This window comes from Platalea leucorodia (genome assembly GCF_965183815.1).
Source record: "Platalea leucorodia genome assembly, chromosome: 6".
NCBI classification, from domain to species: domain Eukaryota; kingdom Metazoa; phylum Chordata; class Aves; order Pelecaniformes; family Threskiornithidae; genus Platalea; species Platalea leucorodia.
Window position 1 is genome coordinate 32,256,202 of NC_138828.1, and position 12,812 is coordinate 32,269,013.

Genomic DNA, 12,812 nt, shown 5'->3' on the forward strand with positions numbered 1-12,812 from the left:
TTACATGTTTTTGCCTGGTGCCCTACTGCTAATTATCTACAATCAAAAGCACCTAAACTGTACCAGCACAGTGAACTCATTTAAGTATGCCTTGAATCCACGGTGGAAGAGTTCAGCTGGCTGCCTCATAACATGCAAGCACCTGAGTTATGTTCAGCAGCAGTAAACTTATCAAATTTTATCGCGACTATAAAACGTAGTCTAAGAAAAATTAAGCATTTGAACTGAAATATGTCAAACTCGCAAAAGGTTGGACCCAATTCTGTGTCAGTCTCCAAGGATGGAACTATCTTAGAGCAACTTGTTAGTTATTATGTAATAAATGAATATATTTTGGCAAAGTGTGCATTTTTAGAACTGAAAAAAGGAATCCTGTTTTTTAATCACTTAAAATTTTTAATCACTTTTTAGAACTGAAAAAAGGAATCCTGTTTTTTAATCACTTAAAATTTTTAATCACTTAAAAGACAAAAATTTTTAAATTGAAGTCAAAATTCATCGTGATTTATACTATGTAAAACAGACACAGAGTGTTTGTGTACAACAGAGTAGGATAAAACCTAAATCTTTAGAGTTTAGAATTCTATCTAATAATTTATTCCAATTAAACGAGCTTTAATGCTGAGGTGATTAAAACAAGGTTATAGAGCCATCAAATACTGTGATGTCTTCCATACTCAGAACTGCCTCCCACTTCAGCCCAGCTCCAGCTGTTAACTCATTTCCCCCTTTCCCTTCAGGGCAGATGGTAGGTTATACAAACCACCCAGAACTCATTTGGGAGGAGCATCCCCGAGGGGTGATGGGGCACACATCGCTTCCCCCTCTGGCTTGAGCAGTGAATGAAACTCAAGTCTCCTGGGGCTACCATAATATACACCACCAAACACCCAAATTAAATTTATGTGATCTCTCAATGAACAGTAGGGAGAGAGCGACCAGCTCTTAGCTCTGCAATTAGCATGCCCCTTGCAAAAATATGTCCATAGGAAATGGAACTGCTAGTGCTTCTGTGATCCCAGGAAATGACATAATGACTGATGTCCTGGTGCTGTAGCGGACTAGGAGCGCTTGAGCCAGCGTTTTGCAGACAGATATTGTAATGCCCTCTAAAAAGCAGCTTTTGATATTCCCACTGCAGGTACAGGGAAATAAAATATAACATAACCATATACAGAGTGAATCAGAGGTGGAATTGGAATCAACAATTTGTTGGCTCCTGTCATATGCTCAGACAATTAAGACTATTCACGTCCTGTGAAACTGCCGTCACAAGGATCAACCCTGGCGGCTTCTAAATGAAGTTTACGGTTACTCTGCATTTAGTCCCTGAAGACAACACCAATATATGAAAATACATATAAAGGAATGAATGAAAAATGGTACAGGAAAAAAAAGTCAAATTCTCACCATTTTCTGCTAGGGGAGCCAAAACTTCAAAAATCATCTCTTTTTTGTCATGCTCTATTTGCTTCTTGAACAGTTTCACAAGCTCTTCAGCAACGTTTGTGTAGGCAAACTGCTCTTTACTTGACTCTGTGAAGCAAAAGAAAAAATTCAGTATCAAGTAAACAAACCACATCAAAAGGTAGGACTATTTTTTTCTCTTTATTACCAGGTTTATTCAGTAAGATGACTAACAGTGCTCTTCACAGACAAGAACAATAGACTCGTGCTTGTCACTAAATGAAAAGAAAAATGTCTAACACTTTGATAAATGTACTGACCTGAATTAATTATGATTAAGGCTGTTAAAAATATATAAACATACAATCAAGGCTGTTGGGGCTATTTCTGCCCAACAGAATGTAAAGGTAGCTATAGAAACAGTAACATTACAAAAATATATATTAAGTCTTTGATTCTCCTCAGCTTAACAGGAAGACTAACAGATTATATACCGCATTTTCTATGGGAGAGATGCAGAGTCATACTGAACGCTTTAATATTTACAAGGTTTCATGATGGTGACATTTCCTTTGGAATCTGTGCATGGCTGTTGCAAGGCCATTTCATACTGCACAGATAGCATAGAGCAGCTTTACAGATGGGCTAGCTCGCTACCAGGAGGTTAGCCAGCAGATAATGGTTCTTCAAATGTAGATTCAACAAAAGCATCTCTTACTCCATTACCTGTATCTTACTCCTCCTCACTGGCCGTACCGCAGGGGATGCGGGTGGCAGGGCTGGTGTTCTGCATTCTCCAGTTGCCACCTCCTGGGGGCCATCTGTAGTTAGAAAACCTTCCAGCACCTTTGCTACTGCTCTAATGGATGGTTAGGGATTATTTTAATGTAAAATTGACCCCAAGGACTGGGGAAAAGCATGAACTGCAGACCTAGACCCTTTTGTGCACATCCCATTGTTGTTTTCTCTCAATATGCATGACTGCTTAGCTCATTCTAAGTGGATTTTTGACCTTTCCAGTATTTTTAAAAGCAGAACCATCACTCTCTTTATTGGGTTTTTGCCCTGCTTTGATACAGAATCAGAGTTTCATATAATGCTTCTGAAGGGATCTGTGGAATGCAGTTGTCTCTTAAGTGATGAAAAATGACAACCTGACAATAAAATTCCCTGAAGTTACGAGGCAAAAATAAAATATTACAGTTACAATGTGATTGACTACGCTATTGCTTAAGGGAGATTAAAGTATTACAAGCTAAATTAATTTTGTGCCAATCTTAAAGGACGAGCATCTTTTCAGCGTATGGGAACAGGAAGGGAAGCAGCTGCTGTTAAGCTTTTTTCCCGTGGTTCTTATTACTCAACTGGACAACGCTGGATCTTTCCAAAGAGGGAAAGGAAATGTAGTTCTCAGTCAAGATACCATTTATTCTATTTAATATCCTTATGGTTTTAGTTGCACTTTAGCACTAGAATTTCCAGTATACAAGTTGTATTATACTTTCTGCTGTGCAGACACAATACATGATGCCCATCTTGAAGATCTCTGATCTACTCATTTCTTTAGTGCTGTTTTGATGGCTCTTTCTGTTGTTTTGTGAAGTAGACTTGTCTGCTTTAAGTAAAGGTATTATGCGTGTGATCAGACTACACTAGATAACATGATATTCTCTCTGGCCTTGAAATCTATGAACTTAGGACAGTTGTGAATAACTTCAGGCCACCAAATAGTACAAACTCACAGATATATTTTTCATATTTTGAACTGCTGAATTTTCTTAGAAATACAGGATGATATCGTAACTGCTGTATTCTTGTACTACAGTGCAAAAAACCTCATAAGACTGAAATTTCACTGAATAGGTTAGCAAAAGAAGAACAGCAATGTAAACCACAAGTGATAATAAAACACGGGCCCTAACAACCTGTTGGTTTACACTTTGTGGAATTCCAATGAAAACTAATCCACCTGCAAAGACATTGGATCAAAGCAGGACCACAAGCTTCAATTTAAATTAAGTTGTAACTAAACTTGCTAAAAATAGCATCTACAGCTTAGTAGTATTTGTGATTTATACGTGCAAGTATTTAGTCTAGAACACGTTAAAACTCTACACCTAAAAGGATATTGTATAGGCAGATTTATGAACTGTGCCTGTCTCAGTTTCATTCAGCGATTTCCATGAGCCAAATTTAATCCTGATATAACTTTGTGGAGCTATACCAGGATACATTATTTATATTATTAATAAATAATTCACAGTAAGTAGCAGCACTCAGGAAATACTGTTTAGATGATTTAAAATGTGCTTAGTTGCATTGAAGAATGTTAACATAAAACATAAGGTTGTACTAAGTACCCAAATAAATTTCAGTTACTGAAGGGGAAGAAAAAGACAACTATATATTTTAGAGACAATAAGCAGAAATTGCTTGCTTTAAATTTTGAATGTACCAAAAGGAATGGAACAAGCATCAGTGCAAGGCTTTTGTTAGTCTTAAGACTTAACTTTACGAAAACTGGATGTAAATTTGAGATTAATATTGTGGACTTACCAAGTTCTGCTAAATTGCCAAATGCAACAAGGCACATCTCTGTCAGAGCTGCATTTTGGCAATGAATACCCAACAATTTCACTAATGTAGGAATAACACCCATATTGATAAGCTGTGACTGCAGGGTATCTACACAAAAAGAAAGTACAACAGCGAGTTAGCATTTCTGTTTGTAGTACTATTCTTCAAACCAAACAAAGCGTTTTTCACACAAAGCAAGTTCTAGGCTAAGCAGCATTAAAATGTCTGTCTCCTCTACTCTTCTACACTAGGATCTGGGCCAGACTTGAGATAATTCCCCCTGCCCCTGGCAATGGGACGTATTCCCAGAAACACTCCCTCCTGATATGGTCATAGGGTATAGTGGATTACGCAGCTACTGATAATTTTGTGGTTATCAGGTTCCTGATACATGTTGGGTTTGATTCTGAGCTCACTGAGACTAGCTGACTGAAATCAAACAAAACTAAGTCAGCGAAATAATTATTTATCTGACAGCATGTTCCTATATACTGTTTTCCCTTAAAGATCAAAACTGGAAAATTAAAATTAGAATGAATATAAACTGGCACCGAAATAAACATGAAAAGTTTTATAAACACAGGAAGTCACAATGTAGATTATGAGGAGCTTGAGAAAAAAGAAGTTTAATAAAGACAAAAAAATGGAAGGTTTAAGAAAAGTCCTTAGAAGCCATTCTGATAATTTCTTGCATAGGATGAAAGTTTATAGTATTTACAAGTAAGAAAGTTATTGCTCCTAGATGTCTGCAAATAGAAAGATGCTTTGATGGTTAGGCAGAAACATGATTGTTTTAAAGGATTATTTATAACGATATTTTCTCTTACACATTTTACCTATAACATAGCAAAGAAGAAAAACATTGTTTCACAGTTGAGTAGAATGAAGCAGACATGAACACATCAGATGTTGTTTAGTAATTTTCCTACGCATCTTTTTTCCTTTTGTTTCTAAGCACTTTACGTTTAAATGTTACAGACTCAAAAGACAAGGATCCAAAGCCCAGTGTATTCAAGACAATTGTTATTACTTCATTTAGCTTTGGGTCAAGACCTGCAGGGGAATCCTTTTTTTTTTTTTTTTTTTTTTTTTTTAAAGGAATGCATTCTGAGCAACTGAAACCAGTTGGAGTTTTTATATCTGTGGAGTCAGAGCCATAAAAATTGCAGATTTTTACAGGGAGATAAAAACATAGCACAACTTAAGTCTAGCAAATTTAGTATCATCTCATGCTCTTGGGAAACTCTTTGCCTTCAAGATTCTGCCAAGTGTGTTTGAAACTTTCATATAATAAAAATTACGAAAAGATTCTGGAATGTTTATTGTGTTTATATTCAGTGTAAAATACTTTTATAATAATTATCAATTTGGTACACTAAGTGAGTAAACGGCATGGTTATTACAGGTTATTAGGGATAAGCAGGAATCCTTATGGCTTGACATCTTTAATAAAACTGTATTACTTACCAGTAACTGAATTTCCTTTTTTTGGGGGGGTGGGAGGGTGGGGGGTGTTACCTCTTCCACAGGTTCATGGTCTTTAGAGAAATTTATGAGAACGCCATGTCAGACATCAAAGAGCTGTTGAAGTTGTCAAATTTCAGGTAAGTACAAATTGTACTAGCGCATGCATTGAATGCCATTTTATCTCCGGCAGATGTGTGAGTCACTACTATACCCTCCTACTTCATTCCAAACTGACTGTAAAAATCTATCTCTGAATAGGAAAATTGGGGAGGGAGGGAGCTGGAATGGTTCTGAGGAGAAAATGATTGTGTAGGAGAACTCAAGTTACTGGTAAATAATCTGTTTTTGTCCTTGGTTTGTGATTGTCCCCTGCAGACACTTAAAAATTCTGAAGGAAAAATGGTAGTCACGGAGAGCAGGAGAACAAAGACACAAACCACAAATGCCATAGAAAATTATGTGGAAAGAAATTGCTTTGTTACTAGACTATGCCTTCAGTCACTCTAAAAATCACTTTATCCAACTGTAATGGACAAAGAGACAATTAATTTCTATGGGCTTCATTTGGTAAAGTGTTCTGACATCAGAAACATAAACTCTATTTTGAGCAGGGTTTTTTTTCTGCTGTCCCTTTCTTAATACAAAATATATAAAAAGTGCAGAGAAGACGAGTGGAAAAAGGGAAATCATATCTATCTTTGAAAGGAAACAGGAATCTTAAGAGCCAAATAGAAGGATATATTGTTGTTCAAGAGGGCATGGAGTGCACTGATTAAAGGGCCTCTAGAATTCCCAAGTAGGAAAAAAGGAAAAAGAAAATATACCAAGAAAGAACAATTGTACTGGGTCAGAAGCCGGGTATTATACCTGACTCCATACCACTCTCATGTCCCTGGAGTAGAAGGATGGCACCTGAGCACAGGAATGGTCTACAGTAGTAGGAACAGGATTACAAGAATTGCCAATAAGGTAAATATTGACGCCTTAACTGCAGTAAGCAAAAGGATAAATTTTCTCCTCTGCCAGACAGGACAACCCTGTGAGTCGCAAAGCTGCATAGGAGGCAAAACCTTTGAAAATAAAAGGCTGCCAGCAGCTACTTGCTATGTTTATGCTTAAGCCTGGGCTTGCCATACAAATTCTGAACTTGTCATTTACATCTGTCATTACCACCAATAGGAGGCTCTTTCTCTAGCAAATACAAGAGCAAAGTCTATTAAGAGGTTTAAAAGTATTAGGCTTCTCACTGGTATGGAGACCTACAGCACTTTTCCGTTCGGAGAAATTAAAAACATCTAAGTGGTTCAGTCTTAGCTGAAGGGACTGGCAGCAGTTCTCAGGCTCTCCTGTGAAAGACCGCGGACTGGGTACCTTGGAATAACTGTGTATGGCAGCCTTCCATTGCAGGAAGTGTTAAGGCCCTACTAGAGCAGGAGACAAATTCGGGGGACACGTATCCATCCTACAAGCAGTTGCCTGACACAGGACTAAAGTGAGCCAGGAAGCCAGGCAACATCGTGTCTCAGGGTGAAACAGCAGTCCTACCAGTTCCCTAAGCAGAACTTTATGCATAGTGAGCAGGAGGCACTGAATGCCTCTTTGAAGTTTATGACTTAAAGCCACAAAAGAAATTCCCTCAAATTTTACACTGCTATCACACGTTGCACTAGTAAGACACCTCTGTGTTCTCTTGGGGTGAAAAGCACTGACAGTGATGCTGTACAGATGCATATACAGGCAGATAAAAGGCAATCAATACATGCGCCAGCACAAAGAATTACCTACCTAAAACTTGAATTTCAATGGCTCCATGTCCTTCGGTGACACACATGGAAACTCCAAAAAGTAAGATCTGGGGAGAATATCCCAAATTGAGAACTTTATTGGGGGCATTTGAGTTTAAAATGCTGATTTAGGCTAGTTCATGATTTTGGACAGAATTTCAGAAAACAACTAGTCATTTTGTGTTTCATCAGTAACCATGATTATAATGCTAAAGGAAAATTTGTTTTGTACAAATGGGTGGCATAATTTCGTACGCTAGAGAAACCTGCTTGCAGTCCCCACATCTATGTTAAATCATCATATAAGTGATTGTATTGATTATCTTGCTGTCATAAGAAACATACTTTTTATCTGCTTTTACATGCTTTAGGTTACTTTGCATTTGTACATTTAGGTCTTGAAAGCATGCTAGACATCTTTAGCTGTGATGTAAATGAAACAAAAACCACGGCAAGCATGAAAATTAACAAAGGTAAGTCTTAGAAGGAAGCATTACTGAAATATTGCTGTTAGACCATAATAATGGTGTCATAAATCTCCCTTTCATTTCTTGTGTATTTACATAGCTTCTGCAGATGGTAAACAGTGCAAATCAGTCCCCAGCATTCATTCCAGTCGCTAAGAGTTTTGTGAGAATAAGAAAGGCTTGGCAGTTGTATGATTTAACATCAGAATGTTACATTTTACAAAGGCACTGAAGGAAAGACAGCCTTGACAGACTGAAGTTTAACGTGAAATGAGATGAGGAAGCAATCTATAAACATGATTATTTTTATCTACATATATATGCCCATATATAAATATGTGTATACTTTAACACATGCATACTATATCCACTTAACTTCTGATCTCCAGTTTGACTACCTAATAAGCCAATTGGCCTAGTTCTTCCATAGTTTCTGCATTTCTTTAAAAATGCTTTCATGGTTTGTTTTATAAATCTCAAGAGACAATTAGCTACCTTATAGACTGATCCCATTAACTTGTAAATAGTCTTGGCTCACAGGAATATGAGATCTGCAGAATAACTACTCGTGTCACTAACTCTTTTACGTGAGTGTTTGCATATGATTATTGGTTTTATTAGATGAGTTATTAGTTTTTCACTCTATCCAAGCCTGCTTTGCCTCTTGCTCTTAAGCAGATTCATAGCTACACAGAGACTATAAAGTAATGATAACAGTCTTCAGAATGGGAGAAGCACAACAACGTACTGAACCCACTGAAAGGTGCCAAAACAGCAGCTTTAAGCATGGGTGCTCTGTACCCCAAATAAAGTTTGCATAGCTTGACAAAGAAAGAATTATTATAGGTTTTTGTCAAGACTTGCTTCTTTTGGGATTAAGCTATGAGCAAAAACATTCACAAACGCGTGACCCATTTGTTTCATTCCTAGCCACACCTGCAACTTGGCATTTTAAGAACTAATAATGGAAAGCAGGGATGAGCTATTTGTGTCTGACTGAATTTGGGTAGTAAAATACCATTATGACAGAGAGGGTCAAGATAATCTGGGCTGAAGGCAAAGGGATGCATCCCATCAGAAAAACCCTCCAATTTCTAGCAACACAATTAAAAATTGACACTTCTTTTTTATCAGCTTAAAAGAACTGCAAGAGATGCCAAAGCTGAGTTTGTTCTGTTAACATTGTAGCGACTAATGAAATGATAAGGTACCAAGGAGGCAAAGGAAGAACTGAGAGACAGCAGGCAAAAATAATTCCGGAACACAAGCGGATGGCACAAGAACCTTGTAAAAGGAATCTTAGTTTTAAAGCTTAGACAACAGTGTTATGAATGGAGTTAAAATTGCAAGCCGAGTGTCGAGGATTGGGATGAGACACAAGAATGCTCCATTAATTTGCTCTGTTTAGAAAAAGAAAATATTACTCGTAACTGCTCTTTAGTTGCCATTTTTGTAAAACTCATGTGTGATAAATCCCTATGCTAATTCAAAAACTTGAAGTACTCAAGAATTAGTCTATCATGTTAAAAAATAAGGTAGTTGATAGCTATTAAAATAAAGTAGTAGCTATTGGAAAAAGAGGGCAATTAGTTGACTGGGAATGACGAACTGTTTAGAATCAAATAAGACAATTTATATACTCTTTGCTCATAAAATGCTAAGGATTAGAAAATATTAGGGTGTTCACAGATAATTAGATGTAACTAAGAACCAAATGTGCTGTAATCGTCCTTATCTGGATAGCTAGTGCAACTTAAAAGAGTGCAAGTCATTAAAAGCAGTAAAGAAATCTTCAAAGTCCCCACCTGTAATTTTGTAACATAGCATGCTAAGCAGGAAAAGATTACAGAAACAAGGAAAGGGAAGGCAGAAGTGCTATTTCAAAGACTGAAACACTTCCTTCTTACATTACCAATACTTTTTTCTTTTATTTTTGTCCAATTTGTTTCCATAACTGACAAAGCAATCTGGGACTCTAGGCTGCAATCCCGTACTCCTCCTCCTTCAGCAAAACCAATGCAGCGTTGATCTTCTTCGTAAGTAACATGGGATCAAGCCTTTGCAAGTATATCCTGAAAATGGTATTCGCTAATGTGCAAGCACAATTAACTCTCAGGACAATCTGAATTTTCATGTTTAACAGGTCAGCATTTACTCAGAATATTATCCACCTGATGCTGCAATGCGTGGAAGTAAGTGGTTGTCTTGGGCTCATATCTGACATTGACTGTTGTCCTGAAAATTTACGATGGTCCACAGGTGATATTTTTAGAGCAGTTCACAACTATGGTCCAATTGTACTTGTGGCTCTTAAAACAAAACTGGCAAGACAGTCCGCCTACCTGTCTCTCCATGCACATGCTGCAGGTATGGTCACTGAGTTTTCTTCTAAAAATTTAATCCTCTAACTTCTTAATTTTTTTAATATTGATTTGGCAGATTATTTGGGGCTTAATTCAGTGGTTGCCCCAGTCACTGGGCAAATTCACAATGGAACTGTAGGACACAAGTCTTACACAGCATACCCATGGGTGCTGGGCCAAACAGGAGCTGGGGCTCTACCAAAAGGTCCTTTTTCATGGAGACCACCAAGTATGTGGGGTAAAGTGAGGGTTTGGTAAGCCCCCAGCAATCGTCCCTGATGTGGTGGTAGGACAGGGTGGTGGGGTGCACCCAGATCCAGGAGCTGGGAATACTCCTGCATTTCTCACTTCTGACATTGCTTCAGTGGCTCCTGTGAATATTGCATCAGTTCGTTAGTTCACGCGAGATGAAAGATGTCATTTAGCAGAGTAGAGAGCAGCTAGTGAATCCTCCTAGCTGTCGCTGAACTACACAACTGCTTTATTGACTGCATCAGCATAAGCTATCTTACTAGATGGAATGAGTCATTTATTCAATGTTCATAACAGTTAAACTGTTTAGAAGCTGCTTGTTTGGGAGATTTATCTCATAATTAGTTTTCCAAGGGAAGATCTGCTGGGAGCTTGGTCACTGAAGCAATACTGATACAGTGTCTCTACACAGTGCTTTTGGACTGGTCTGTCTTGAGCTACCAAATACGCTGGATGCTCATTAGTCTTAATTAATCCAGAGGATTCTGGTAGCTTAGAGGTGAGAATATCTATTTGCTCCAAATATTTTAACAAATAAAGAAAATATGGCATTAACGCTATGAAATGTAATAAAATGTGACACTCATGCAGACATCAAGCAAAACAGTTCCTGAAAAATATATGAAATAAAGGAACTAGAAAGCTGCTATTTGGAGAAGAAGGAAGAAGTACTGTAAACAAGTATTCTTAGATAATACCAGGAAAAGAGGAGGAAAAAAGAATGTAAGAACCAGACAAAGAGATGAGACACATACGACAGTGATATTTGGAGATGGATAAGTAAGACTAAGAGCGAGAGCTCCAGAGAGATGGCACAGAAAACACATAAGGAAACTATGCTAGAAGATATGATAAAGCAGTTTAAAAATTTATACAGTAAAGGTAAAAAAAAATTAAGCCTGTGGACCATCCTGAAAAGTAGAAGAGTTTCAGGGACAGAGGTTTGGAAAGTGAGTTACAGCAAGTGGTAACTTTAAGGAAATGGTGAGCAGCTAATAAAGAAGCTATTTCTTCCTAAGATAAAAAACTACAATTCAGGAAATGGGCATGATCGAAGAAACAATGTGATTAGCTAACTACATTTGCAATCTGTGCCATTACAAGTCAGGAGAACATCCTCTATTTAGCTTTCCTCATTTATCCCAATTTTCCTACAGATTAAAATTTTGAAAAAATTGGAAATGTGCGAACGCTGTAAAATATGTTTTGGCATATTACCACGCTTGCATGCAGAAGCAAACTAGGTACTAAAATATCAGTATGTTTGTACAACTAGTGTGGAACACTATTTTCTTACCCTCAGTGGCTGAGGATTTCTCATTTAAGATACTATCTTGTGGTTTTGTCCCAGCCCCTACGCATCTCCGTTTAATGGGATAAAGAACATAAACTTATAATTTGTAGACACAGAAGTGTGTTGAACATACACATAAATTATTCCCCATTTATCTTAGAAGAAAGTAATGTGGTTTTATATACACTTCACAAGGAGAAAAATGATTAAGGAAAACTGTTTGGCATATATACCCCCAAATCATCAACAAGACAACACTGCATGCCTGCAACAAATTAGTCTCATGGTGTTGTTTGATACTAAATGAAAAAGAGAGGACTTAATGTAGCCTTCTAGTTTACTTCTGTAAATTTGTATTTTTCCTATACAGAAAATTGTATATGCAAATCGAGGTACTTGATCTTTTCAGAATAATTTCGTGTTAGTATCCACAATGTAAACCTACAGTTGACTTTAACTTTTATCTTTTTTCTTTTATTGATGGGGTTGTTCTCCTGGTAGACATAAAGCAAATTTTCGGTGTTGTTTACCATTCTCATTGCTATAGTTCATCAGCATGCCACAAAAGACAGTCAAGAGCTTCTCACTGGCTGGATCTGTTTTACTGCACAGTGACCTTATATGGTCTACTACAATATGTGCACCACCTGCATGGTCAACTGCGTTCCTGCCCTCATCTGTAAAACAAAGAGTTACATTAAAAAAAAAAAATGAAACCAAAACCCACCATAGAGTCCCGAACATAACATTAATCATACAAAATGAAGTTTTTAAACAGAGTGAAGTCATTCCTCCAGTGCTGTCAAATTCATCTAGAGAGATGCTTGAGGGCCAGCTTTTAGTGCAACAGAGCTAGGGAAGTGAAAACACCTACAAGAAAAGGGATTAACCACCTGGCACTAATACCTTTGTAGAGAAGTTCAGTGTTTGAGGCAGAGCCGCTGGAGCCGATAAATGATATTCTGAAGATACATGGGGTTTTGCCAGAGGGAGGCTCTGAGCACTTTACAAAGCCTAGTCCATACACCCTTGTGGACCAGGTAAATTACTCTTGCCGTTATGCAGATCGAGAAATTGAAATACAGAAAATAAATTGCTTAGGTTACTTAAAAACAAAATGGGGAATAAAATGGACAAAGCAGAGGTACTAGTTCCCAGTCACAAACTCTGTTCATGCACTCACTCTGCCACACAGCATGTT

The 12,812-nt window shown here is 37.5% G+C and overlaps 1 protein-coding gene across 2 annotated transcripts in view; it reads right to left on the reverse strand.

Annotated features, from left to right (window-relative positions):
- The window catches only part of RAP1GDS1 (Rap1 GTPase-GDP dissociation stimulator 1), a 102,726-nt gene that overhangs the window by 13,538 nt on the left and 76,376 nt on the right, over positions 1–12,812 (reverse strand). Inside the window, exons 5-7 of one of the 2 annotated variants that reach the window (XM_082316571.1) lie at positions 12,142–12,288; positions 3,964–4,092; positions 1,411–1,536 (exon numbers count right to left, since the gene is read on the reverse strand). In XM_082316571.1, coding sequence (XP_082172697.1) covers positions 1,411–1,536; positions 3,964–4,092; positions 12,142–12,288 — 402 coding nt within the window. The remainder of the gene's footprint in view (positions 1–1,410; positions 1,537–3,963; positions 4,093–12,141; positions 12,289–12,812) is intronic. The other variant, XM_082316572.1, reaches the window with a different exon arrangement.